General features: G+C 42.2%; 1 protein-coding gene across 1 annotated transcript; it reads right to left on the bottom strand.

Moving 5' to 3' along the window:
* Positions 1-295: 295 nt before the first annotated feature.
* Positions 296-21,744, bottom strand: DICER1 (dicer 1, ribonuclease III). The gene is made up of 29 exons (XM_053475230.1): positions 21,573-21,744; positions 17,624-17,707; positions 17,194-17,279; positions 16,498-16,671; positions 15,982-16,144; positions 15,472-15,602; positions 14,315-14,449; positions 13,572-13,732; positions 12,706-12,874; positions 11,878-12,353; positions 11,249-11,381; positions 10,728-10,970; positions 10,489-10,643; positions 10,063-10,195; positions 9,655-9,730; positions 8,980-9,119; positions 8,694-8,873; positions 8,297-8,510; positions 7,078-7,231; positions 6,675-6,857; positions 5,971-6,076; positions 5,722-5,897; positions 4,774-5,503; positions 4,378-4,533; positions 3,026-3,851; positions 2,594-2,862; positions 1,564-1,726; positions 1,349-1,424; positions 296-1,058 (listed from the first exon to the last, which is right to left on the bottom strand). Exons 4-29 carry the CDS (start codon positions 16,609-16,611, stop codon positions 893-895), a joined length of 5,628 nt encoding a protein of 1,875 aa, XP_053331205.1. The 5' UTR covers positions 16,612-16,671; positions 17,194-17,279; positions 17,624-17,707; positions 21,573-21,744; the 3' UTR covers positions 296-892.
* Between the last annotated feature and the right edge of the window lie 4,163 nt (positions 21,745-25,907).

Raw genomic sequence — 25,907 nt, 5'->3', positions numbered from 1 at the left:
GCATTCAAGTCGCAGCCTTTAGGATTTGCCCACGTGGAATCCGGCGCGGCAGAGAAGAGAGGAGGCGATAAAGGGTGCAGAGATCCTTTCCTATAGGAGGCAGTGAACATTTTCAGGTAGCGGTGGTATCCAGAAGAAGGATAAGTCTTCTTCAACAGGCCAGTTCGGTATTGGGCAACAATGTTTCCCCCTCCAGCTGTCACGATGGAGGACACGACCACGAGCTAGTTGCTCTTAAACAATGTTATAATCATTCATTCCTAGACCCATAAGTGCAATGTTGATTGTGAATGTCTTTTTTTTGCGTGACATTCAGTCAGGGCAAAACTAGTAAAAATTCATCCCCTCTACTTCACCTGATGACTGAACGATCCAATTATGCATTCACCCCCCCCCCAAAAAAAAAGTGTGCTGATGAAGATGTATAGTCTGCATTTGTGACGGTGTACAGATCTTCATTCTAGCACATATACACTTAATTCCCCACCCCACATTGCTAAGCCCTACAGCAAAAAATAAAAATAAAGAGAATAAAAGGCAAAGAATACGACAGACGCTTCTCGCAGGATTTGCTAAATATCACAGATAAACCATTCTCGTGATTAAAGGAAAGCAGACGTGAGGAAAGGACTGTGCTTGCACAAAACGCTGAAGTCTCTTCCATGGCGCAATGCAGAGCACAGGGGAGGGTTAGGATACGACTGCTTTCCCAAATGCATATGCTTTCGGTTATCGGTTCCACACTGAAAAATCATCTCTCTGTCTTTAATTTGTTCCTCTCAACACAATTATGCTTTAAAGACGTCATAGGGTATACTTTTAACCTCTGTGTCGTTGAAGGTTCTAGAGCTCTGCCTTTCGCCGCAGGCCGTTCTGGCCAGAGCGGCGATTCTCAGCTGTTTGGGACCTGAGGGTGATTTGCTTTGAGGGTCCGGAGCGCTCTTCTCGCGGCGGCAGACTTGGCTATTCGGTAACTCCTGCCGACACCTTTAAACTTCCCTTTCCCCACAACCTCCACAGTCACTCGAACCTTCCCATCGTACGTTCTCTCAGCCGGACTGTTAGAAACACACAAGTCAGAATTACAATCTGATGCACCCAAAAAATGTACAGAGCGTTAACAAGGGAACGTGAGCACTAAGGCGACAGTAGCTTTGGTAAGTTATGCAGAGCAGGCAAAACAGATCTTGGGGGCTATTCAATTGGAGGACCAAGCAGTATATACAACCATAAAAATGAATACAGAGTACCATGGAATATTTTAATATCCAAGGATAGAGAGAAATATAATTATATATATATATATATATATATATATCCCCAAGGCCTATCACATGATGCACCTCACCTGAATTTAGCAGTTTCCGGCTCCATTTCCAATAGTTCTCGTACCGGAGAACGGGGAACATTAGCAGAGAATTTTTCTGCAGGTAGATGGAAAAGATGCAATCGTCAAAACAACTTAAAAGCCATTTCATTCTAAAAAAAAAAAACATGATCGCCAGGCGAAATTTTAACGGTTACTATTGATTTGTAAAAGCAAGTTTGGGAATCGAGCCATACCTATCAGCGATCTCATCATTGGGTAGTACACCTGCCACACGGTGTTAAGCGACATGCCGCTGTCTATATAAATAGCCCCAGCAAGTGACTCAAATATGTCTCCCATAGCCTTGGGGACTTCTATGTCTTCCTCCTTCTCTTCGTCTTCTTCAGATCTTCTCAACTGTTAAAAGCAAAACGTACAACCCAATAAAAAGAAAGCAATCGGAAGGCAAACCCCAAGACGTGATACCGACGTGGGATACAGCCGAGTGGTAAAGGGGCCGTTCCACCTACTTACTGATTGTAACTCTTTTGTTAACTAAATAATGCATTAGAAACCTAATTCCCAAAGTATTCACGTAAATAAATCGGGAAGAATTGCGAGAGCAGTTTATCTGCACGCCAGACGCGCCTCGCCTCATTGAAACATAATACTGATGACATACGCCAACTGCCCCCCCTCCCCAAGGGTTCCATTTGACTCCTATGATCAGTAATCCTGGGCGATTTGTCATACATGTGTAAACATTACTGACCCAACGTAGTAAAATTCGTGGCTCCCACCTCTCCCTAACATAACAGTTTGCGCTCATAAGCCAATGATTGTTGCATCGTCCCGTTGCCGTTGGCCCCGGTTTTCACTTAGTTTTCATTTTGGCTCAACCCCAAAACTTTAAATCCCTTGGAAACTTTGCAACCTTGTGTTAAGGAGCAAAGTAATTCCCTTTACGAGTTTTAGGGTCTGGGGGAAGGGGCATAAAGAGGAAGAAAAAAAGGAGAATTTGAGCCCTCAAAGAACAAGAATCCCAAATAAGTGCGGGGGAAAAAAAACATTAATCTGGAGTCTAAGGTTTACGTCCAAATTGAAAATGTTGCAAAAAACATTTAAACTTAATATAAAAGAAAAACAAAATAAGATAAAACAAACCAAGTAGAGAGACAATAAATGTAAGCGATGGGGTAATAGTGACATCCGCTGGCTACGAAACCTCACAGAAACGGTTGTAGGAAGTTATATTTGATGAATACAGGAAATTTTTAACAGTACCTCAGAGTCCATTCCCTGCATCTCATTCTTCTCTAGTTGGAATTGCACAAAATCATCGATGATATGGAACAGCTCTGGAGAGACCGCCTTGAAGTACTTGTGGTAGTCGTATTTCACGGCCAACGACGCGAATATGGTATTGTTGACCAAAGCAGAGCGCAGGTCGGTAAGAACCCCAGGAGAGTGCTGGCGCGGGTCTTCGTAAAGGTGCTTAGTGATGAGGTAGTCCAAAATTGCGTCTCCAAGGAATTCCAAACGCTGGTAGCAATCTAAACAGGTCAACAAGACAAACACAAGTCAAACATGAGAAGAACCTAGACTATTTAAGAAGGCTGAGGACATTCTAGTTGGAGAACACGGATACGTTATATAAAAGATTACAAACGCAAGATAAATAGGGCAGTGCCCAAATGACTTTATGGTCATACATACCAGTTATGGTATTGTAATGGTAGGATGCATGGGTGAAAGCCTGCAGAAGGTAGGCCTTGTTTTTAAATCGATAGTTAATTTTCTTCTCAAAGTTTTCAAAGCCGGAGATAAGGTGCTCGAGGGTTTTCTCTGCATCTGGGTGATCGAACATGCATTTCGGAGGAATCTTCAAATAATCGTATTCGACCCCTTTACAGGGCGACGGTTCCGTTCCGGCGTTATTGCCGCCGATTGACTTTGCGCCTTTAGACTTCTTTGCTTCCGGGAGAACTTTCAGGCCCAGGGAGCAGAGGAACATCTGAGCGGCTCTCTCGCCGCAGCTCGTCAGATAGCAGCCCAGTAACGCTTCCACGCAGTCGGCAATGCTTTTGTCCGCAATGCATTGTTCAGTGTGCAAGTCATAAGAAATGGACTGCTTGCCGGCATCAACACCGCAGTTTTCTTCTGATGGATTCCAAAATCCCACCACAAAGTCATCCTCCTCCGCGGCCTTGCTGGGATCCAGGTAGCACATGGCATCCCAGGAACTGTAATCAAAGTCGTCAAAGTCTGAGGCAAACTGAGCGTTTTCTGCCGAGCATTTCTTTGGCATTCTCCACTCGTAATTGGGATCGGGTGGAGAAAACCGAGACAAAGGAATCTTCTTTCCAAACGCGCCGGACCCCATTAACATACTGTCTATGAACTTTATATGTTCCTGGTCATACTCGAGGAAGTCGTCGTCAAAGTCGGTTTCCTCCTTGGGGTTCCTCCACATTAGGTCTTCATCCTCTTCGTCGTCAAAGTCTTCGTACATTTTGCCATTGGCTGTGACACTTTCACCGCTCTAAGAGGACAAAAAAGAAGAATTAAACTCACAATATGCACCAACACTAGGAGAACTAAGGGGCACTCATGTTATACCATTACATATATTTCCTTTGCAATCAATGATTTCAATTTGAGTTTATAATTTGGACAGTACCAACCTTAATATATACACCAGGGCAAGACACCTGTAACTCTGTTCACATCAGCAATTAAAAAGTTTACTAATAAAGTTTCCATGATTCAAAGTACACAATTAAACCATTCTGCTTTTTTTTTATAGCCACTGTAGCGCCTGGATAGCATTTTTCCCCCCCTAATGCACATTGTATAATTTTCAATCATTTTGGTCATTTTTTTGAATGATAAAAAAAAAAAAAATGTAATTAAATGCACTGTCCTTGGGAATAAGTTATTGTACAGACCGAGTCTATAAACCGTGCCGATGTCTCTGGAGTGTTATACATGGCTATCACGTTTCATTTTGCTCAAGACAGATTTCCTTATTCATAAAAAAAAAAAAAAAAAGTGCATTTCCAACTCACAGTTTCATTAGTTTCCCATTTATCCGAGGTGCTTTTATCCTGGTTCACAACATATCCAGGGGGGAGCCAGTTCACCGGCGGATCGAATATTGACACGACCATACGGCTTGGCGAGCCCTTCTTCTTTCCGAGCCGATAAAGGTTACAGTTACTAACCTGCAATGGAAATATTCATATTAAACTATGAGGAAAAAAAAGGACTAGTATAATTCATATTCTATAAATATATCCCAAGAAACCCCAAGACATTTCAGGGAAAGCAAAGGGTCATTGGTCGTCTTTATGGAATTCGGGGTATTAAGACTTCTGTAAGCTATTCTAATCAAGCCTGTAAAGGAACAAAGGTTTAGAGTAAACTTAAATCACGCGATCCAAATGGCGTCGCGCTCTGCTCACCTTCTTGCTTCTCATGTAGGACAGACGCCCCTCGTGAGCATCAGGATACGTACAGAACAGGTACGTGGTGATGGCGTGTTTCAGGAAGGAATCTCCGAGCATCTCGAGGCGCTCCAGGTTGAATCCGTCGCTGGCGTTAGACAAAGTCAAGGCTTGTAGGATAAGACCGGGGTTCGGGCCGAGGGTTTTTGGAGAGTACCCACCGGCAGGCCCGTTAGCAGAAGGGCCTCCTTCTGCTCCGACGCAAGCAACGTCTGAAGGACACGTGCTGTGGGGACACTCGTCTGAGGTAGGTTTGGTGGCTTTTCCGTCACTCCCAATACATTCATCGTCGGGTCGGGGTTGGTTCTTATTGGGTATTTCTTGAACAGGAAGTGAGGTAGATGACTGCGCTGGTATTTCCTGTGTGCAACGATTCAGTCGATTCCCCGGGCAGACTTCACGGCTTTCTGCATCGCAATCCCCGTTGCTAAGACCGTTGCAAGAAACAGCTTTGAGCGCCCCGGGACAGTCTGAGATATGGTCGTCGTGGAGGTGACTGGGGGCTTTGTTACAGGACAGTGCGCACTTCACAGATATTTGGTCGTTGGGTTCGGGGGAGGTCTCAGGTTTAGCAGCAGGTGTATAAACTTTACACTCACTTTTGTTTTCGACAGATGGGACGCTTTGACTAGAGGTGAAAGATTTGCTGTCAATGGATCTTTTCCACCCAAAATCTAAGTTTGGATATCTGGAAGAAGAAAAAATGCATACAATAAGGACAGCAAGTCCAAAAATACTCAAATGTCAATGAATAAACCCAGAATGTCTCTTTTGTTTAACCTCTGGGAGCCAGATGGCTCTTAATGTTTCATGTAATTTCCAAAAGCATGCAGGGGGGGGTTTGACTTAAAAATGTGCAAAAATTTGTAATTTTCACAAATTGTGAACAGAGAAAGAAAAACCTACCTAAAATCTTCGGGTAGAGCTTTCACCCCAACACCCGCATCTATCGCAGTCTGTGCTCTCAGCTCTTCGGCAATCAGCAGGCAATGCAGGCGGTACAGAATGCTCGGCAGGCACACTGCTTTCCTCCATAGCGAAGCTGGGATGGGATGTATCGCGCAGAGCTCCGGGACCAGGATCTGCCAGACAAACAGCGGTCAGCCGAGGCCGAGGATCCATAGCCTATCGCGCAATACTAGACGCAGAGGTTACCTGTTTGTTCTGCAGGCTTTCCCACTTGGCTTTGCGCTTCTCGGCACTGCTCAAAGGAAGAGCTTTCCCCTTCTGATTCAGATGCCGCGGAGTCAGCAGGTTAAGTCTTAAAAAAAAAAATATATATATTTTTTTAATTAATAAATCAGTACTACAACAAACCTTGGCCGATCCCTGTACGGGGGTTTAATTAAAGATTCCCCCTTTTCTGTGTTTGATGAACCAACACAAAGTAGGGTTTCGTTTGAAAGCATAGAAATACGTAAAGTTTATATAAAAACATAATTTGTGCAATTTTCTTAGAAATTATTTACACTTTAGTTGAACAATTACCGAATTTACGTTCAGCAATATTTTCCGATTACAGACATACCCCACATCTGGTTGAGATCATCAGTGACGTCTTCGAGGAGGGAATGGCGGATCGCGTGATCAGACATTCTATAAGTGGCTTACCGGCACTTTGCTGGCTTTTGTGGACTGGGGGGAGTCCAGGCTGTCAAAAGAAAGCCTGATCTCCCATATAGCAGCCGAGATTTGTCCTCGCTGCTGCAAGAAAGTCAGCAGGTACATGTACGTCCTAAAGGATTTCTAAGCAGAGCTTTTTCGGACGTACATGTACGTCCATAAGGGACTGAAGTGGATACATTTTGGTTTGCATATTCATCATGTCGAGAAAGCAGGTTTTGGGCTCCCTTTCATACCTTGACGATGTGTGGTCCACATCCAGAAGAGGTTGATTGAGGTTGGTCAAGTCGAGGTTATATTTTGTTTTATAATATTCGGCAAACGTTTCATATTCTGGGGAAGGGAATTTGCTAAGCGGAGTAAGATCAGTGTATACGTCTGCTACGTAAAACCTGTGGGGCTGATCGAAGTTACGGTATCTGAGGAGGGAAGAAAACACACGTTAAACACACACTTTCCAATAAATGCATCTTTGAAGAACAGGCGGAATCTGACGCCGATTCTTTTGGTGAACGTACAGACACATTTCGCTGCATGTGAAACATCTTCCCAGCGATGCCCCCGAGTAATTGATACCCTACTGTAGCGCTAGCGCACATGTAATACGATCGCAATAATTCCCTGATGCAGAACACTTACCTTGGAATGATAACTGCATCTTGGTAGTCTTCTAGTTTGAAAATAAAAGGGTTTTCTGACGTATACTGCGTGTTGGGAATGCCAGTACGTGCTTCGGATTTCTCGATATCTTCTACAAACTTAAAGTCAATGTCCAAAGAGCCAGAGTCATTTACTGAAGAAAGAGCCGCCATAAAAAAAAAAAAAAAAAAAAAAAAAAAAAAAAAAAAAAATCAGATATAAAAATATTTTTGCATCACGTTTTTACCCCCTTATTAGAAAACCGAAATAATTTCCTGGAGAACATGGGCCACATATACATATAAACCCTCACGGCACGCATAGGGATAGGAGTTCTGTAAGTTAACTTCCATTCCCTGCAGCTAGATCCAGGGACTTCAGACAGGACCCCTGTCTACAGACTCCCTCTCTACCGCAGAGAAGCCCACCGCTACGATTTCCATAAAACTTTGTGAAAAAACGCTGCTTTAACGTTTATTTGTCCGAATCGTGTTCAAACGGTTTCTCGTATTAATATTAGCTTTTCAGGCACTTTAGTCTTACATTTCCTTTCCTTGATTCTCCTTTACAGCATGGGAGGTAATCACAGACATATCAAAGAATACATTTGGACACGTACATATAATATGCAGCTTATGCAAAAGTGTAAAAATATACAGAGGACATTCCCAAGATTCCCATGACACCATAAGCAGGAGAACAGTAAAACAAAATAAAAAATGAATGAGCGAGAAGCCAACAGGACACCCAGGCCAACATGGAGGCACCACATGACACGGATGCATTTACATATGGATTAATATGCTTAATTACATGCTTTCCTGCACTGTCGTGGGTTAAAGAAGCAGAGAAGCCATGGTTAACGCTGCATGAAGACACTGTCTGGAAGGCTACCTACATTAAAGGGTTTTTATCCCCCTCAACCTATTAGAAATATATATTAAACTGAATTTTCCGATAATATTCACCAGCTAGTTTTAACGAGGACACAGGAGTATGAAACTGGACCCGGTGGGCACTTCCCAGGTATTGGGTTCCATCGCACCCAATGGTTACAGATGGAAAATGGAGTTGTTGTCCATAGTCTAGCAAACAGGACACTGACTTTACTATCCCTTCTTTAATGTCCTGAGTTTAGGGCAATGGGACTATGTGCAGTCCCTCAGGTCGGGAGGGATAGGCCATCGGTGTTGAGAAGCGCACCTGTATGGCAACTTACCAATGTTGAGAGGTAGAACGCAGTAAGCAGAATCGGCCGCCGTGGGCTTGAATTCTAGTGCAGGTTTCTCAAGACGAAGAATATGTGAAAAAATATACTGGTGAAGCCTGGTGATCAGCTCGAGCTGTTGTAAAGTCAAAGTGAAGCCAGACCTTTTCAACTCGATCGATATGGTCACCTCCCCGGATCGCGTGTAGACCGGAAAGTGAGGAATCTGCGAGACATGACCAAAAACGTCAAAGGTTATATCGTTAAGATGACCTAAAAACAGGTCAGACCGGCGTACTTCACAGGAGACCACGTGAAAAGCAAGATACTACTTGAAGCAGATGCCACCTACACAACTTTGTCAACAGAACCAAATCAAAGGAAAGCCGTTGAAGAGTCCATGTAATACCTGAGGTATGGGTTTGGCAGTCAGTATTCCAAAGCACCTCGTTGTGTCTTCGGGTGGGTACAATTTCCTCCTCCTAAAATTCAGCTCATCCGGCAGAGGTGTGGTTAACACCATCCCAATTACATACAGGTAACACGGCTGACCGGGTTTAGGATAGCTATTCTGTAAACATTCCGGGATCTGCAAAGCAGGGCACAGAGATCAGAACGCTAGGATCCATCGGAAGCATGGATAAAAATCAGCACGGTTTGCGTACAAATAGATCACATAAATCCTGAACACCCACCGCTTTTGGGTAGCACTGCCTTCGTTTAGTGGAGCCTGGTCTCCCAGGAACATTAGTCTCTTCCTCGTCATGCAAGTCAAGTTCCTCCTCGTACTTAACAGTCTCCTTGCCAACTGGCATTAAATGATCGTCCAATTCACCTGAAGAAGGCAATGGAGAGATTTATACATTTCCACAATAAAACAGCCCCTGCTAAAATATATCGTAGGACTCTACTGAAAGCGATGGAATTCCACTCATCAGAGCACCATGGAAGAAGGTTCTTCCGCAACATCACTGAACGCAATGCGGTACATAAGATACGTAAAAAGTGTCAAAGTACAGGACAAAATAATATACTAAAGGAGGTGAAAGACAGGACAATCTAAACAGAGGGTCAGTAGCTTTGATATAATGCATGAAAACATTTCTTCACTTGGAGGGAGGAGGACAGATAGCGGAGAGCTTTTCAGGAGTAGATGCTTTGATCGTGCATGCAGTAGTCCAAGGACCAAGTGCAGAACCACTGGCAAACTATATGGGCCAAACGGCTCTTATTTGCCCTCAAATTGCATGGAGTGCGGGTATAAAGAGGTGATTCTGGTGCAAATTCTGAAGGACGCTCCGAAAGCAACAAGCGGAACCCTAAACTTTGTAAGGTTCCATAACATTGCGTTACCGCCAACATCTCCTTACCAATCTGGTGCAGCTTCTGGCAGCATACGAGAGCCACTGCTCGCTCCGCCAGTCTGGCACAGTTCATAGAAGGACCCTGCGCAGAACAAAACACTTCATTAGCTCAAAAGATTCATTTTTTCTTGATTAAATCAACGTGACTTGCGCCTGGACCCTCCTTAAAAATGCAGCAGTAAATGATGAATATCCGTATTTTAAAAATCAAGTTGAAGGTAGGTTGCAATAAGGTCAGTTTGATTGCACCTTGGAATGCACTAAAAGAAAACTGCACATAAAGGGGCTTAACATTTGGTAGGAATTTAAAAAATGTAAAGAAAAAATAAAGTTACTCACACACAAATCTACTCCTACATACTTATAAAAATGCAGCCACACCGTCCATTACTGCAATCCTTACTATGTACTTACAACAACGGGAGCTCGAAGGGGAGAGTTGATGGGCAGGTAGAGGGTCGAGCTATAAAGTCCACCGGGCAGTTCCCGCGTCTTGCACTTTGGAGCGAGATGAGTGAATGGGTCACTGGGTAACCGGGCACAATACCTACACGAGCGGTGGGGGAAATCACAGGGTAGTTACTCATTTAACTAACACAATGTTGAAGTTTTTTTTCTAAAAAATATACACAAAGTAGAAAAACAAGAAAGTTTGAATTAGTTAAGATAGATACGGACCGACCGCTATATTTGTACCAAGCATTCAATTCCTCCGAACGCACCGGATGAATGCTCCTTACAGCAAATGTCTATTCCCTTGGAAGATGTACGTTATGGGAGACTTCCATACTGCTGAAGTAGGCTGTTGCGGGAATCTATTTAGAATGACGCTGTACTTACCGGTTAATGTGGCCAATAGCCGTGTTAATAGTAACTCTTGGGCTACCATCATCTTTCCTCAAAACATACGGAGGAAAGATCTCGTCGTCGTCCACGATAGGCTCAGATTCCGCATCTCCACAGTCCTTGGATTTCGAGCATTTGTTTCGCAAGATCTGTAAGAAAAGAAAGGAAAAAGAATCAGGATAGAAGTCGCCAATGTATTTTTAGGACTTTAGGAGAACGATAAGGATGCAAACCTTCTCAATCGCTTTGTACGTTTTGAGATCTTCTTCGAAACTTCTCATTTTATCGGTGTTGGCCAACATAACGTAGTTTGAGATAGGCGCTCGGGCTCTGCCTTTGGACTGGACGTAGGATCTGTACTCAGAGGGCAAGTCAAACCGAACCACCAGGTTGCACTTTGGGATATCCACACCCTCTTCGACGATGCTGGTCGCGATCAGCAAGTTTGTTTCATGAGCGCGGAATTTTCTCAGGACCTGTCGGAATACGTTTCATTTTGAACACGAGTCTTGGAAAAGAAACCGGGACATCTGGATAACACCAGGAACCAGCTAGATACCTCTCAGAGAAACACAGATAAACATTTGGCCCATCTCACTAGAGAAAAGCCAGACGTTACAAAATGTGTGTGATGAAAAATATTACTTCCCCTTTACGGTCTATTCTCAGGCTGCAACCGACAGAATAGAAGTCGCTTTGCGTTGAGAGATCGAAGGACAGGTGATGTTCAGACAATACAGGTAAACCGCATTACCTCCTCCTGCTTCCTGAACTCCACCTCCATCTGCTTATTCCGAGGCTGGTTCTTCCCAATTCCATGACCGGTTATAAAGTTGCTGCTAATGTAAGCCAGCTCGGGGTCCTGCTTTCCAGCTTCTTTAATCAGTCTGCAAAAGCCACGCAGAAGCCCGTTAGTTCATGACGGTAGACACCACGTATCACGACATAGGTGGCAATTATGAAGCCCCGCTTTAACCTTCCGAAGACAAACTCAGGGTGAATTTCATCTCATCAACCCAATGTGGTTTTGCGTTCCCATTTTATATGTGTACTCTGAATCCCCTTTTCAACCCGATCGTTTGCTATCCTGGAGTAAGAAACACCGGGACTGTGTTAATGCACCCAGTAAGCATCACCAGCTCAGCTGTGGTGCCACCTGGCAGTAGAGGAATGGTGACCGCGGGAAATCTAAATGAACAGTGTTTTTATGTGAAAAAATGTCTGTTCGGACAGGAATAATTAACATAGTAACATAGTTCAAAAGGTTGAAAAAAGACCAAAGTCCATCAAGTTCAACCTATATACCTATTGTGTCCCTACTTAAAGCAGAACGTTCCCTGGGAAAAATACGTACATTAAGAACGGGGAAAAACATGAAGTTACCTGTTTAGAACTACCGCGGTGTATCTTCTTTCAACAAAGATGATGCCACACAGGATATTGGTAAAGGGAGAAGGAAAGCTGGTTTCGGGTTTCTCTTTCTCCTCGATTTCTTCATCTTCGTCGTCTTCGTCCTCCGAATCACTCCAAGACACGTAGTTATCCTGATTCCTGTTGTTGTACCACTCGACGCTCTCAAACTGCTGCCTTTCGTACGGCTTGTACTTGCGCAGGATCTCCAGAAGCTTTAGGACTTTGGGGGTGACGAACTTTAGGTCGAGCGAGGCGGGTGAGAAGTGCTCCTCGCAAAGAGCGTGGATTTTCCGTAAGGTAGTGTCTGTAAACAGTAGGAATTTCCGGTGCAGCTCCTCCTGCTCGTGTTTGATGAACTTCTGCAGCTCCCTCACCATCATTCCTGCCACCTTGTCGGCACACCATGGCCCCAGGACCACCAACACAGTGAGACAGTCAGACAAGATCTAAAGGAGACACAGCGGCAAGAGTTAAATTATGTGAAGACAACGTCCCTATGGAGCTATGGGGAATACGGTGTCACAAGGGGCACCGATGCAAAAAGGGGGTTAATTCATTAAAGGGAGAGTTGTCTCAAACTTAAAATATATAATTAAGAAGGGTTAAAGAAGGTTATCGCTTCAAACCATCCCCAAGCTAAAGAACTACACAAAGAAAGGTCCCACGTCACCAGCGATGGAACAAGCCTTCACGTTTCAGAGTGAAAACCATCTCGTGCTCTCTCCCTTCGGTGTTCAAGGAGCGGACGCCTCCCGACATTAGATTATTGAGGTGAGAATGTGGTGTTAGACTTCGTACCTGTTTCGAGATGGACGTTGAATCTCTCTCTTTTGAATGCGTGGGGATGTTGCAGTCATCCAAGAAGTGAAGAGCCTCCTCCAATTCACCTAAAAGCCTCCGATGAAGCCCGCTTTTGTCGAGGTATGTTCCGCAATCTAACACAATCTCACAAGGTTGAGACGCATACCTTAAATAAATAAAAAGAAACATACGTATAAAACCATTGCCAGAACTACCCCACACAGTGCCAAGCTCAACACGCACGCAGCTGGAAAACACACTTCACCTATACACTTATTTGGTTTAAAGAAAATGCTAATGTTTAGGGTATTCTGCATCTTAAGTGCAAGGATCATATGAGATCTGTCTCGATAATCACGACACCCTTAAGGGCAGTCCAGACCTTAAACGCAGGTCAGTCATCCTTGGCAAAGGGCAAGGTGGCAGCCGCCATCACTGAACGTCAAACTGGGCACAAAAATATCCAGAGTAAATGTTCTTGGGGGGCCGTTCTTAGAATTAAAACCATGCCAGCTTAGTGCATGTGGGGGTATGGAGAACCCCCACATGCCCTCATTGAATGGGAAATCTCTGCTTTGAAGAGCATCCTCCAGCATGAAACATCTTATTTAACACCGGAAGAGTCCTGCCGATGCCGATTATGTAGGATCCGCGGAATAAGGCTCTGACAGGCATTAGTCATCGAGAGCCTCTGAGAATGCAACGATTCCTACAGTTTGCATACGCCGCGTACATATAGGATGTGTTAATGGTTTGGCAACCACTGGGGTTCAGCCAAAGGACTCCGAGCTGCTCCGTTCTATAATCACAAGCTTGTGTTTGTCAGATGAGAATGAGGTCATGGATCTCTGGGTCCTGTTTACCTGTCTAAAACCACCAGATCGGTTGCCGTTTCTGCGTTACTCTTTAATATTTCCTCCAGTTTCTGGATCTTATCCTCGAGGTCACGGGGGTCACATTTCCCATTCAGTATTGACGCGGTCAGGCCCAAGATCCGAGGACACGCCTGGCAACTTTCACAGATCTGCGTGTGACAAGGCAGAGCACCGGCATTATGAATGAGATCATTCTGGAACCACAAAGACGTACGGCGAAACCACACGTATTGTATGCGTCTCACTACACAAGGATCGACTTATAAACGGTGCAAAAAAAAAAAAACAGGACGAAAAAGTAAAAAACTTTAACGACTCGTTTTATACCTACAAGTTGGGGAAAGGCGCTATGGACCATGAAAAAAAAAAATGGATACTTAATCTCTTATTTTAATTTATTTTTTTCAACGAGTTTTTGTTTTATCTGTTTATTTGTTATATAATAAAATTAAAAAGAGAACCTTTTCACATTGTAATTGTACTCATTTGCTAGAACAAATGTGAATTTGTTTTTTTTCTTAGTATTTAAAGTATATATATATATATATATATATATATATATAATTTTTTTATTTATTTTTAATAGGGAGAAAAATAACGAATTTATAATTAAAAAGTGCAACATATTAAGAATATTTTCCTATTTCTGTATATCCTATTATATATCGATAAGACAGATGGCACGTACCACGTCTTGCAGGGAACTAATAAAATCCAATTTTTTTTCCTACCTTCATAATCTCCCGATACGGGTGATCTTGAATCGTAAGGTGACATTCGTCGAACACCAACAAGTTAATGTCGGACAATGACAGGAGGCCGCGCTGCAGAACGTCCAGGAAGATGTGACAGGTCATCACCAAGATCTGCATGTGTGCACGAGAAAGACGGTAAAGTCACAACACGCAGAGACCCGCGCCGACATCTGGCTTCCATTTACGAAATAAAATATCATGTGTTTTCAATGTTTCTTTAGTAAACCAACTGACAACCTCAATCAAGCGTCTGAACGGACATTCCCCAAATTGCTTTTGTGCTAAAAGGTTTCGGTGAATGAATTTTGACAACCAGCTCAGATAGAAGGGGGGGAAAAAAAATGGATCTAAGCGACCTCAGCTGTTATCCTCAGAATCATTTGATGTTTTATTCCTTACGTTATAAAAATTATAAGAAGAATGTTTGTCGTTGAGCCGTTGCTTTGGCCAAGTTCAGAGGATCGTTAAAGATAATTAATCAATTTGTTTTCTGTAACATAATAATGATTTGGCAATTTTACAGCCTGAAGTATTTTTAGAAAGTGGTTTCTTCACTAAAATGTGAAATAAATAAAAGAAAGAAAAAAAAAAAGAAGGTTTCAGCTCAGACTTAAAATGCTCAATACACAAAAAGATCAAAAATTAACAGTTTTGCTTCACGGCACAAGCAGTTCACCGGGGTATCGGTCAATTACAGCGGAGAAGGCGAGAGAAACGTCATTTCTTATCAACACACCTCGAGCGCACCGCATAGTCAATAAGCCCCTGCTATAAGAAACAGGCTCCATGCTTCGAGGGGCTTATGGCGGCCGGTGCCAATAAATTAAAACTATTGTATTGTGCCCAGAGTTTGTGTTTTGAACATTAATTAATAATAAAATGTAAAAAAAAAGCCACTTTAGCATTTTGGAAATAGTTTATGGAATGGTAGCCAATGGTACCTGTGTAGCTGTATTCAACCCAACAGGTAACGAGCTATGTCTCGGAGGGAAAGGTCACTTTTAGCCAATTTGCAATGACTGGTAAAGACCTAGTACCCCCCGCTTTCATCTTCACCGGGAAAACATTAGCCACATCCCATGTTTACGTGGCTCCGATCTTAATGCAATCACGCCAATAATCCAGTGCATTACCTGGTGAGTGACAAACTCCTGGCTCCACTTCTCCTTTGGCCAGCATTGTGTTAGTTCTCGACGGGGATATTCTCCTACCTTAAGGTCAGAATGAGTTCGGAGAGCCGAGACCTGCTGAGACACTTGTTTCTCTGCAAAGAAATAAATGCATATATAGATATATACATATAAGGCGTTCTTGCGTCTTGTTCAGCCATTAATAAAAGGTAAACAAGTCAACCAAGACCGTATCGGTATTCCAACGGATCTGCCCCACAGATACGAAAACAGCGTCTAAGCGCTACGATTAAGCGAACACTGACCTCAAAGTAAAGTAGACTGGGATTAACCGTTTTAACATCGTCCTTAGAAGCATTTCAGCATGCTGTAGAAACTAAACTAATCTGATTGACGTATGGTGATGTATTTATGAGGGGGTCCTTATCCTTGGCATGACCAAGGGCAGAGACTCAAAGTATTCACTCAGATCTACAATGTAGAATCTCCTTGGTATAATCACAAGGTTCTTACCAGAGTTGACCAAGAACACTGTCCTCTTGGCTTCCTTATTAAAGGTCCCACGGATCTGGTAGGACAGCTCTTTTGTAAGCAGAACTGCAATAAAAGTCTTCCCTGAGCCAGAGTTCAAACAAACAATAGTATTGTGATCCAAAGCCGCTTCAAGCAGTTCCACCTGCGAAGAACAAAAAAAGTGTCGCTCATTCGGAACGGCTGAAAATACCAAAATCAGGACATGTGCAATCAGGACATCTGATTTATCACACCACAGACAGCGCAGGATGAAGTCCAGAAAAAAAAAATAATAATTTTCCCAATATTCTACTTTTTACATGCTGCAGATTCCCATCTATAAAGTGCCTTACTACACTAGAGACTGCATAGACCTGATAAGCTAAATGATTTTCATCAGTATATACCCCATATGCTGCAGGCTGACAACATGTGACAAGTCTAAAGAGCGGTCCAAACGAGGGTCAGGTCGTGGAAATCTATACGAGATGGACGCACGGAAAACACGGCGTATACCTGGTATTTCCTTGGGGTGTAAATGTTGTCATGAATGGCTTCCTGCTGCCAAGGGAGCCCAAAGAAAGGACCCATAGGAGAGGAGGCCGGGGTCATGAGCTGCAGGCCTGCCATGCTGAGGGACGGCACAGGGCACGACTACCACGCATCCAGTGCCTTAGATCATTGCACCGCCTGCGAGGGAGAGAGACAGAAAACACACAAAATTAAGTCAACATGGAACTTACAGAGCTGCTTCTTATATTAAGGTTTGTCACAGACTTTGTGCCAATTTAACAGGGCGTCATGAGAGAGTCAGTATTTTTTTTTACTTTTTATTTTTATAACTTGTGTACAATTTTTGGCAAAAATGAACAGGTCATGAAATATTTTTATAAATATATTTTATACGTGACCTAAGCCGCTGATCAATTAACAGTGATGCAATAAGTAAAATTATATATATATAATATTATATATATTCATCATGTTTTTAATACAAACATTTAGAATACATATAATATATAAACTTTATAAAATAAAACAAATTGCGTACACCCAATGATTTCTAAAACATTAAAACTGAAATACGTCGCTTACAAAAGATCCGACGTTATGTGAGTATTTTAAGACAGTTTAAAAACATTTTGGAAAAGAATCCGGCACAGCGATATATACCGTATATATTCGCTTCCCAGGTAAAAGCGGCCCACTTACCGTTTTAACGCGAGACAAGAGCCTTTATTTTTCCCAAAACGCATCCCAACACCAGGAAATCTGCACAGAGGCGGCCATGTCTTATTCTGCAGAAATAAAAATGATTATTTATTGTTTTACATAGCGCCATCATATACCGTAGCGCCGTACAATCCCAACACATTGCATACTAACCCTCAGCCGCTTTTCTCGGACGGCCATAACAGTTTAACGTCAATTTATTTTAACGTTCATCTCTGATAAAAGGCAATTTAACTGACATGACTAATGTGGTTTTGGGTTTCTCCTCTCCCGGCCATTCTTACAAGAGGCTACAACCAGCAACAGGGGGGGGGATGTAACATAATGGGGAGGAATAATCATGTATACCTTTGTAGAAGCACGGCAATTACAAGCTACTCGTACACAACGACCTACTGTAACATATTACCCGAGTGATCTGGTCGTCCAGCGCGGATTCTGAGCTTTCCCAGAGAAGTCGGAAAGTCGGTAACTTGGTATTACCCCTGGTAACCTGAAGGAAACATAAAATTGGGAACGTTTAACGCACAAATCAAATAAAAAAAAAAAGAGCTTGCGAGAGAAGTCTGCTTTCTCGCATATTTTTGGCTCTGCGGAGACTCCATATGTATTTGGAAAAAACGTCTAATTACAACGTGTCTTTCTTGGCTCAACAAATAAAAAGCATCTAAAGTGAATTTGGAGGAGGGGGCGGCATCTGCTTTGAGGATAGGCAGCTCTAGGATTATATAGATATATATATTATATTTATTTATATATATATATATAATATTACATTAAGGCAGAGTGGAACAGGCGTCCACGTTAAATATGCAAGATGCAACGCCTGCGCCATTTACTACTAAGTCTCGGAGGACCCGAGGCAAACCCAGATTGTTTTTTGGGGGGGTGTTTTAATTAGTTTAAGTGACTCGCTTCAAGGGAGGAAGATGTTATGCTTTACGTCTTAAAACAGCTTGTAAAAGGTTTTTTTCATCGTGGTCTGTGAACTGCCATTTTCACGTCCAAGGAGGAAATATAAAATTGCATCGGGCTTACAGTTCGGGGGTGAGCGATCCAAGGGAGTAAATAGCGAAGCCAAGCGGTTTCTGCTCCTTAAAAAAGGGTAATACGTGTAATAAAAACAGACATTGCCGCGGTTTATGGTCACAGGGGTACGTGCAGACTACAGATGGGGGGGGTGAAGAGTACCCACCAGGGCAACAGAAAATAAATGGGTAAAATATATTGAAATATAATAAATAAAGCATTGCACTGAGCCAATCACGATCGGGCGTTGATACAGTAAGGAAAGCGGAATTTTTTTTGTTAATTCTTGAACTTTTTCTTACCCCAAACCTTCGAAAGCTGAAATAGAAGAGGTGCTTTGGTCTGGAAAAACCCCAAACTTTTTGAGTATTAGTTTATTGATTTATAGATCGCCATCATATTCTGCAGTGATGTACGGCAGGGAAACAGGACATAGAAAGCGCGTCACACAATTTGAGGTTTATATAATCAAAAAGGAGGGTCCTGCTCCAAAGAGCTCACGATCGAGCACTCCTGTGCATGGGACATGACTTTCCAACATGCAACTGTACGGGAGAACCTACGGTATGTATTTAGATCCCCCCCCCGAACCCCAACGTGTTCCAGGTCTGGAAGGAAACATTCTCGAATGATGTGCCTGTAGCCCGGCGTAACAGACAGACGGCAAAGAGGAAAGGTAGGGGCAAACAGAGAAGCGATTTTAGTTGAGATGCAGAAGAGATCCCTTCCCCGGAAGAGCTTGAATCCTGGCCAACGACACTCTACATGTGCAGCTCGTAGGATAAGAGGGAATGGTTTTATTCTAAAGAAAGAGATCCCGGGTCAACAGAACATCCAAAACAGTCAGGGAGTCCAAGGCACCCGGGCAGCTCCTGAACGGATCTTCTTACAAATAATTATTCAAACGAAAATAACTGGAAACAAAGCCGGAACACGCCGGACTCCAACAGAACGTCGACGAAAACTCAAGGGGAGCTTCCAGCAACTTTTATTATTTTTTAATAATAATAATTCTGTGGCAGCTGCATTCTAGTCATGATCCTGTGATCTCCTTACACCACCTTGCTGTTAACAATAGAACACCTCGGTCTTAATCATCCAGGCAGACACTCATGAAAGTCTACGGGGAAACTGACTCCGTGTCATTAAGCAGCAGCTCGGTGCAGTGTTTGAGCCGGGAAAGTCACCCGCGTGTCAGCACCGCCTAAAATAGGATTCTGCGCTAAACTACGCTACAGCCAATATTTATCAGGGCTGAACCCGGATGTTATCAGCGCCATGCCTGCTACAGACAATACACAATCGTCACGTGGAGATGCGCTGGAAGACACATCAGAAACTAAATAATGAAGTCAAAAAAATAACTCTGAAAAGCCAAAGCATGAGAGCCGAATGTAACCAATGCCATGCATCCAACTTTAATCACTTTATACAAAGAAACTGTTCTGAGAGTATTAAGTACTATGTTGCAATCTTATTTACAACACTAACACTTAACACCCGCCGGAGTCAAAATATTCCACATATACTCAGCTCAGCTGTCTTGAGGACATTTCTGGCTTTAACATCAATGTGGTTTTCTAAGATCAATTACCCTTTCAACCTTAAACTTGGATCAGCGAATACAATGTGTCACTGGAACCCAGGAGTGATGGGAGTGATAAAGGGCCATTGTAACATAGGAGTGATGGGAGTGATAAAGGGCCATTGGAACACAGGAGTGATGGGAGTGATAAAGGGCCATTGGAACACAGGAGTGATGGGAGTGATAAAGGACCATTGGAACACAGGAGTGATGGGAGTGATAAAGGGCCTCTGTACGCCTATGAAGAGATTCCATTCAAAATCAGCTATAATAGTCATTTACAGCATTAACCCCATCTGCGCTGAGAGAAGTGACCCCAAACATTTGAACCGTAGTGTATATTATTAAATGATTTATATCCCACTGGCCACTTGACATTTTTAATACCCTTTAACACTTGATACAGGTTATCTTCATTTTGCCTTTCATGTTATTTATTATTTCATTACTATTATTAATCATTTTTGCTCTTATTTTTTAAAAATATTTTTACTTTAGTCTTCTGCATCACGGCACGATGTTTGTTTTAAACTTTTTTTTATTTGTATCAGTAACACCTTTTAAATTCTGTATATTCCAACACAGTTTAGAAATTGTTACATGTAGGAAAAATGTTACATATTCATATATTCTTACATGGCCCTAGGAAGCGGAGCAAACAAGAGACCCCAATAAATATATTACTTCCAAAGGATAGGGGTGCGAACGGGTTCTAATCAAGAATCCCTTTGCTGCATTTGCTTGTACAACCTCCACTGGAAGTCTACAAAGGGTATCTACTACCTTTTCTGAAAAGTTTTCTCAATATCCACTAGTCATCAAACCTCTGACTTTAAATAAGGTTGCTAAATATTGCCTGGTATATTTTGTTATTAAGACGTAGCAAGAACCATTACGGAGTCCCCTCTTTGATTTTTTTTTGCCCCAAATTATCTCTGACTTTCCGAAGCCGTGGTCTCCAGGACCTGCTGCATGACATAAAAGCGTGAGCGTCTAACGGAAAAGGGGGAACTACGGGAGGCAAGCGGTTATAAAATGTGACAGCCGTCACACAACAAAAATATTATATTATATAGAATATCATACATATATATGCTAATCCGGTACAGTACATATACAAATCATCGCAAAGCTCCATATATCCATTTTCTGAACCTCATCTACAGACATACATACATAAATATATATGAAACAGCGAGATTATCCGTTCATTCATTCATAACGACAAATAAATCATTGGGAGCCTTTAAAGCTGAGCTCATTTTTTATACATATTTCATAGCGCAAACATATACTTTAATCCAATTCATTCTATGAAGATCGCGAGATCGCCCGCAGCCTTCTCTATACTTTGCATATCGGTTTTCCGTCTGATAATCAGAGCGGATCACAACATGTGCGATATGTAAAGTATCGTATGAACAATAAGTGACTATAAAAGCTGGACTGGCAGACTCTGATTAGTTCATTCTATACATGACGGCCAGGTCCCTTGAAAAGCCAGATATATATATATATATATATATATATATATATATATATATCACACACATATACATATACATTTAACATATTATATACACACATACACATATATACACTATGTAGGTAGGTATATCTTATATTGACACATCCCTAGTGATTTCACCCACAGGTGCACATCTATCATTCATATCCGCCGGGCTGCTCACTTCCCCGGTCTCATGGAGTCTCCCGTGTTCTCACACACGCTGCAGGCTCTTACCCGGGGGCGTAGAGAGTGCCAGCGCCAGGCCGGTCTCATGCACCTGGGTTAATCCTCGTCACTGAGCTGTGTCTATGAGGCCAGCCCGCCGGGCTTGTATCCCATGCTGGGCCCGGGGTGCGCGGCCACTGACTGTACTCTCGGGGGGCTGCGAAGCACGGGCCCAACCTGCCGGCCACCATTAAGAGAGCTTTCATCCGATTGGACAGTATGCCTAGGTTAGAGGTCAGAGCGCAGAGGTATAGCCAATCATAACAAGCGACACATTACAATAACAGCGTGTAGCCAACCATGAGCCGGAAAATCGAAAGCTATATCAGGTAGCCTATTAGAATCCCGGGAACAAGCAGAATGAGTATCTTCCAATCAGAGGGCGCTAAACAGAGATAACATGTGACAGCCAATGAACGCACTGTGTACAGACTGTGAAGGATCGTACCAATCAGACGTAAAAGTGCCATGTGATACAATTCCATGGCCAATGAGAATTGGAGTGTGGTTGTTGAAAGGCAGCACGGTGACTTCCCCTGGATACAGCAGCTTGTGCAGCCTCACCAAGCTGATATACGGTATAATAAGCGTAATATTTGCTATTTTGATTAGATTGTAAGCTCTTTGGTCAGGGCTCTCCTCAGCCTTTCGTTCAGTAACACGTCTATGTCCTTTGCACAGCCCTTCAGTATATGAGAGCGCTAAATCAATCAAGAAGTAATCATTTATAGATTGTAAGCTAATGGTAAAGGGCCCTCCTCACATATTATTTGCGAGAGACCATATTCTTATGTCCTGCTTCCCCATTGGTCTGCGCCGTGGACTATGAAGGAGCTATGTAAAAATAATATTCTTAATATTAATAGTTATTAGGTTGGAGGGCATTTATTTGGCTGCACCCTGAGTTTGGGCCTCATCTTGCCCCATTTAACGGGACGCTCCAGCCGCATGTTAATGTATATGATCGCTGAGAGGTCCCTTTAAATTCCAGCGCGCCCCCACATACATTAACCTGCCCCCCACCAAGGGGCAAAAGCATCTCCTTGCCCATGATATACTTACGGCCAGTTAGCTCTGGCTTGGCGAACCCCGCAGGGAAGGGTCCTCCGAGCCCCCCACAAGCAAGCGCAGAAAGCTATTAACTCCCGTGATTATAGCACCATTTCTTCAGAGCTTCTTACGGTCCATACGTTCAAAGGGTCCGACGAAACTAGAATAGGCAAAGGCGAACCCATAGATTAGATAAACACGGCTTGGCTTGCCAGTTTACAATCTAGAGGGAAGGAATAGAGCGAAGAGGAACCTAAGATATTGAGAAAGAAGAGGATGGATGGATGATCGGTGGGAGCGAGTTCCAGGGGCAGCTAGAGCAAGGAAAGGGAAGAGTTGATTCAAGAGGAGAGCCATAGCCCACGGGAAGAACGTAAAGATGGGGGAGTATTTTGTCGGGGGGAGCAGAAATGTGTTCTGGAGGGATTTAGATTATTAAAAGGTTTTTAAATGTCATTCTTGAGCGACTCCGTTGTTTTTAACAAGTCTACTCTTCTCTACGGGATCCTCTCCTACCGGAATCCTTACTATTCAGGAACCGTATGTCTATCCCATGCATGTTTAAGTTCCCTTAATGTGTTAACTTCTACCGCTAATGTTGTGAGGCTGCTCCACCTTTCTACTACCTCCTCAATAAAGGAGGGGGGATCAGACAAGTCTTTTTCTAACCCCTATAACCGAAGAATACATGCAATAGACTGCAATATGTAATAATAAATTATTAATAATACCATTCTGGGCATTAAGTAGTATCATTAATTCTGTATAGAAAAGTACTATAGAGTTTATATACTGATACATTTTCGGGTTCATTTCACATAATGTTTCTAATCATACAGTAGTTTAACCCTTCGTTACCTATCAGTCTTGTATAATGAATGTATATATCTTGCCCATCCATATCGTTATACGTAGCAATCTACCACCAAAGCGGTCTATTGATGATCTGTGTTTACGGCAAAGTTGTTTATTAAAACTATATTAAAATACACATACTCCCAAAAACTCCAATAATCACACGGGTCGGGATTCAGAAATAAATCATTTTTATTAACAAGATAAAGTCACATAATATTTACACCTTTCCGCTCTTTAGTGCGTTCAATTAGTGCATTGATTAGTTCTAAAGACTATTTTTGACGCAAAAAAAACAAAAAACAAAAATCACTGCATCTAAAACCATATTTAAGTGCAAATATTCAACAAATCTTATTAATGGAAGCCCATCGTCACTAAAAAAAGAAAAAGAAAAAAGTACTATACATTGATGGCATTATTAAAATAAATGTGTTTCTCTTTAATATATGGTAGCGATGCTTAGAAGCCCGTGTGGCCGTTGTACCGCACTCCAGAATATGATGGTGCTATATAAATCAATAAATAGTAATCATTAAACAGTGCTCGATACATCCTGGCAATACGGCAAGCTAATGTATAGGACAAGAGAATGAATGATGTATGTCATGTTAAACATCACTGTACGGCCATATATGCAAATGTAGAGCATATCATTTGCATATGGGGCTGCATGGTAATGTCACAGTGTGGGCCCGATTAACAGTCCAATAACCCCTTTTTTCTCTTGATCTGTATATTTGCTTGCAGCTCGACAATGTAGAGATATAACGTTCTGACGTCATTTAGCGTCTTTTTAGACAAAAATTACATTGCTCAGCGTTGCTTCTTTATGGCAAAGATCACCCAACCAGCTAAAGTGTTTCCTAATCAGGTTAATTGTATTTTATCTCAAAGGTGACATTTTTTCTGTTTGGCTTCTATTATGGTACTTTAGTCACAAGCTTCATAATGTACAAAAATATCTTTAAATTTACAAAAAAAATAAAAGTGCAGATAAATAATTATATATATATATATTTTTTGGAATGGGATAAAACACTGCTTTGCAGGATGTCGAATTTATTTATTTTTTATTAGAAAAATTACAAATGCAGGATAAATATTTTAAATTTCCAGCCTACTACATGTCCTTCATTTTGGTAGAAAAAAATATTACTTTACAAATATTGCCATCTTTATTCTTTGAAAATACATGAATAAATATCTTCCTATAGTTACCCCAAAATAGGATATTCTTCTTTATAGAAGCTGTCGGACCCATTCACTCTGTATTCACTCTGCTATATTCTATCAATCTCGCCATATACACATAATTACATACAGTTTTAGATGCACGGATAATTCATGTGTGGCCCCAAATATATTTATGAAAGACTTTTTATTGCATGTTAAAAGAATATAAATAATGATCAATAAGCATCACCTTTGGTTTTGGGGGGTTGGATCCCCTATGCACAGGTGGGGATCTATGGGGGAAAGTCAAGAGGGGCATCTCTGGGTTTATAGGATGCCTAGAATGAGACGTTCTGTAATTAAATACAACTTATATGTTAAAGTAGATATGCAATAGTAATTTAATTATGGTGAATCTGTACCACCTAAACATACAATTTGACGGCAGATAAGAACCATTACGCTCTGCCAGTCTTCCTGCTGTAAAGACTCGGACCTTAATCAGTCCTTGGACTCCTCTTAGTTTCAGGAGCCGCATGTCTATCCCATGCATGTTTCAATTCCCTCACTGTATTAACCTCTACCACTTCTGCTGGGAGACTAATGCACTTATCTACCATCCACTAAGTAAAGTATAACATCCTCGCATTACATCTAAGCCTCTGACCCTCTAGTTTCTTGTAAAATTTCTCCTCCTTTGATATAAGCTTTCCCCCTGGTACTTAAATCCATTTTTTTACACATTCTTAAAACTTTAAAGAGGGCTGTGTGTGACAGCTTAGTCTGTAACATCCTTTAGCCACCGGGTACATATAAAGATTCCTGTTACAGAAAGAGATAATGTTCTGGTCTCTGGTCAATGTAATGGAATCTTCTCAATGGCAGAGGTGGACTTCCATAATACATCCCCTTAAAATAATGATTTCAGGCGACACCGTTCATTGAACACTGATTCAAATCGCCATGCCGAACAGTATGTCCCTAGTTGGGGGGATGCATGGAAACCCATCTACAGCCTTAACTAATGGTGACCGCGTGTAACACGGTTTGAGAAATGGTCTTCTCCATCATGGCAACCAGTTCAAAGTCCACTTTTAAAACGTTGGACCAAAATGGTCCATATTGGTGAACTTTCCCCTTTTAGGGAGGTTCTTTTATAACAGTCTTCTAACTATTAAAAAGCAAGAGTGAATGGTTATTGGGGGTTGGACTCAATTATATCGTACAAGAGAACCTAAGGGTTATCCTGAACAGCAGAAGTGA

Source organism: Spea bombifrons, chromosome 9, assembly GCF_027358695.1.
Source record: "Spea bombifrons isolate aSpeBom1 chromosome 9, aSpeBom1.2.pri, whole genome shotgun sequence".
NCBI lineage: Eukaryota > Metazoa > Chordata > Amphibia > Anura > Pelobatidae > Spea > Spea bombifrons.
This window is presented reverse-complemented; position numbering and strand designations above follow the sequence as displayed.

Bases quoted from the DNA above. Each gene is read 5' to 3' on its own strand.
- DICER1 (XM_053475230.1), bottom strand. From the start codon at position 16,611: ATGGCAGGCCTGCAGCTCATGACCCCGGCCTCCTCTCCTATGGGTCCT. The intron at 13,733-14,314 runs GTAGGAAAAAAA...TGTCACACGCAG, and splicing joins CGTATCGGGAGATTATGAAG to ATCTGTGAAAGTTGCCAGGC. The intron at 9,731-10,062 runs GTAAGTACATAG...TGTTCTGCGCAG, and splicing joins CCCTTCGAGCTCCCGTTGTT to GGTCCTTCTATGAACTGTGC.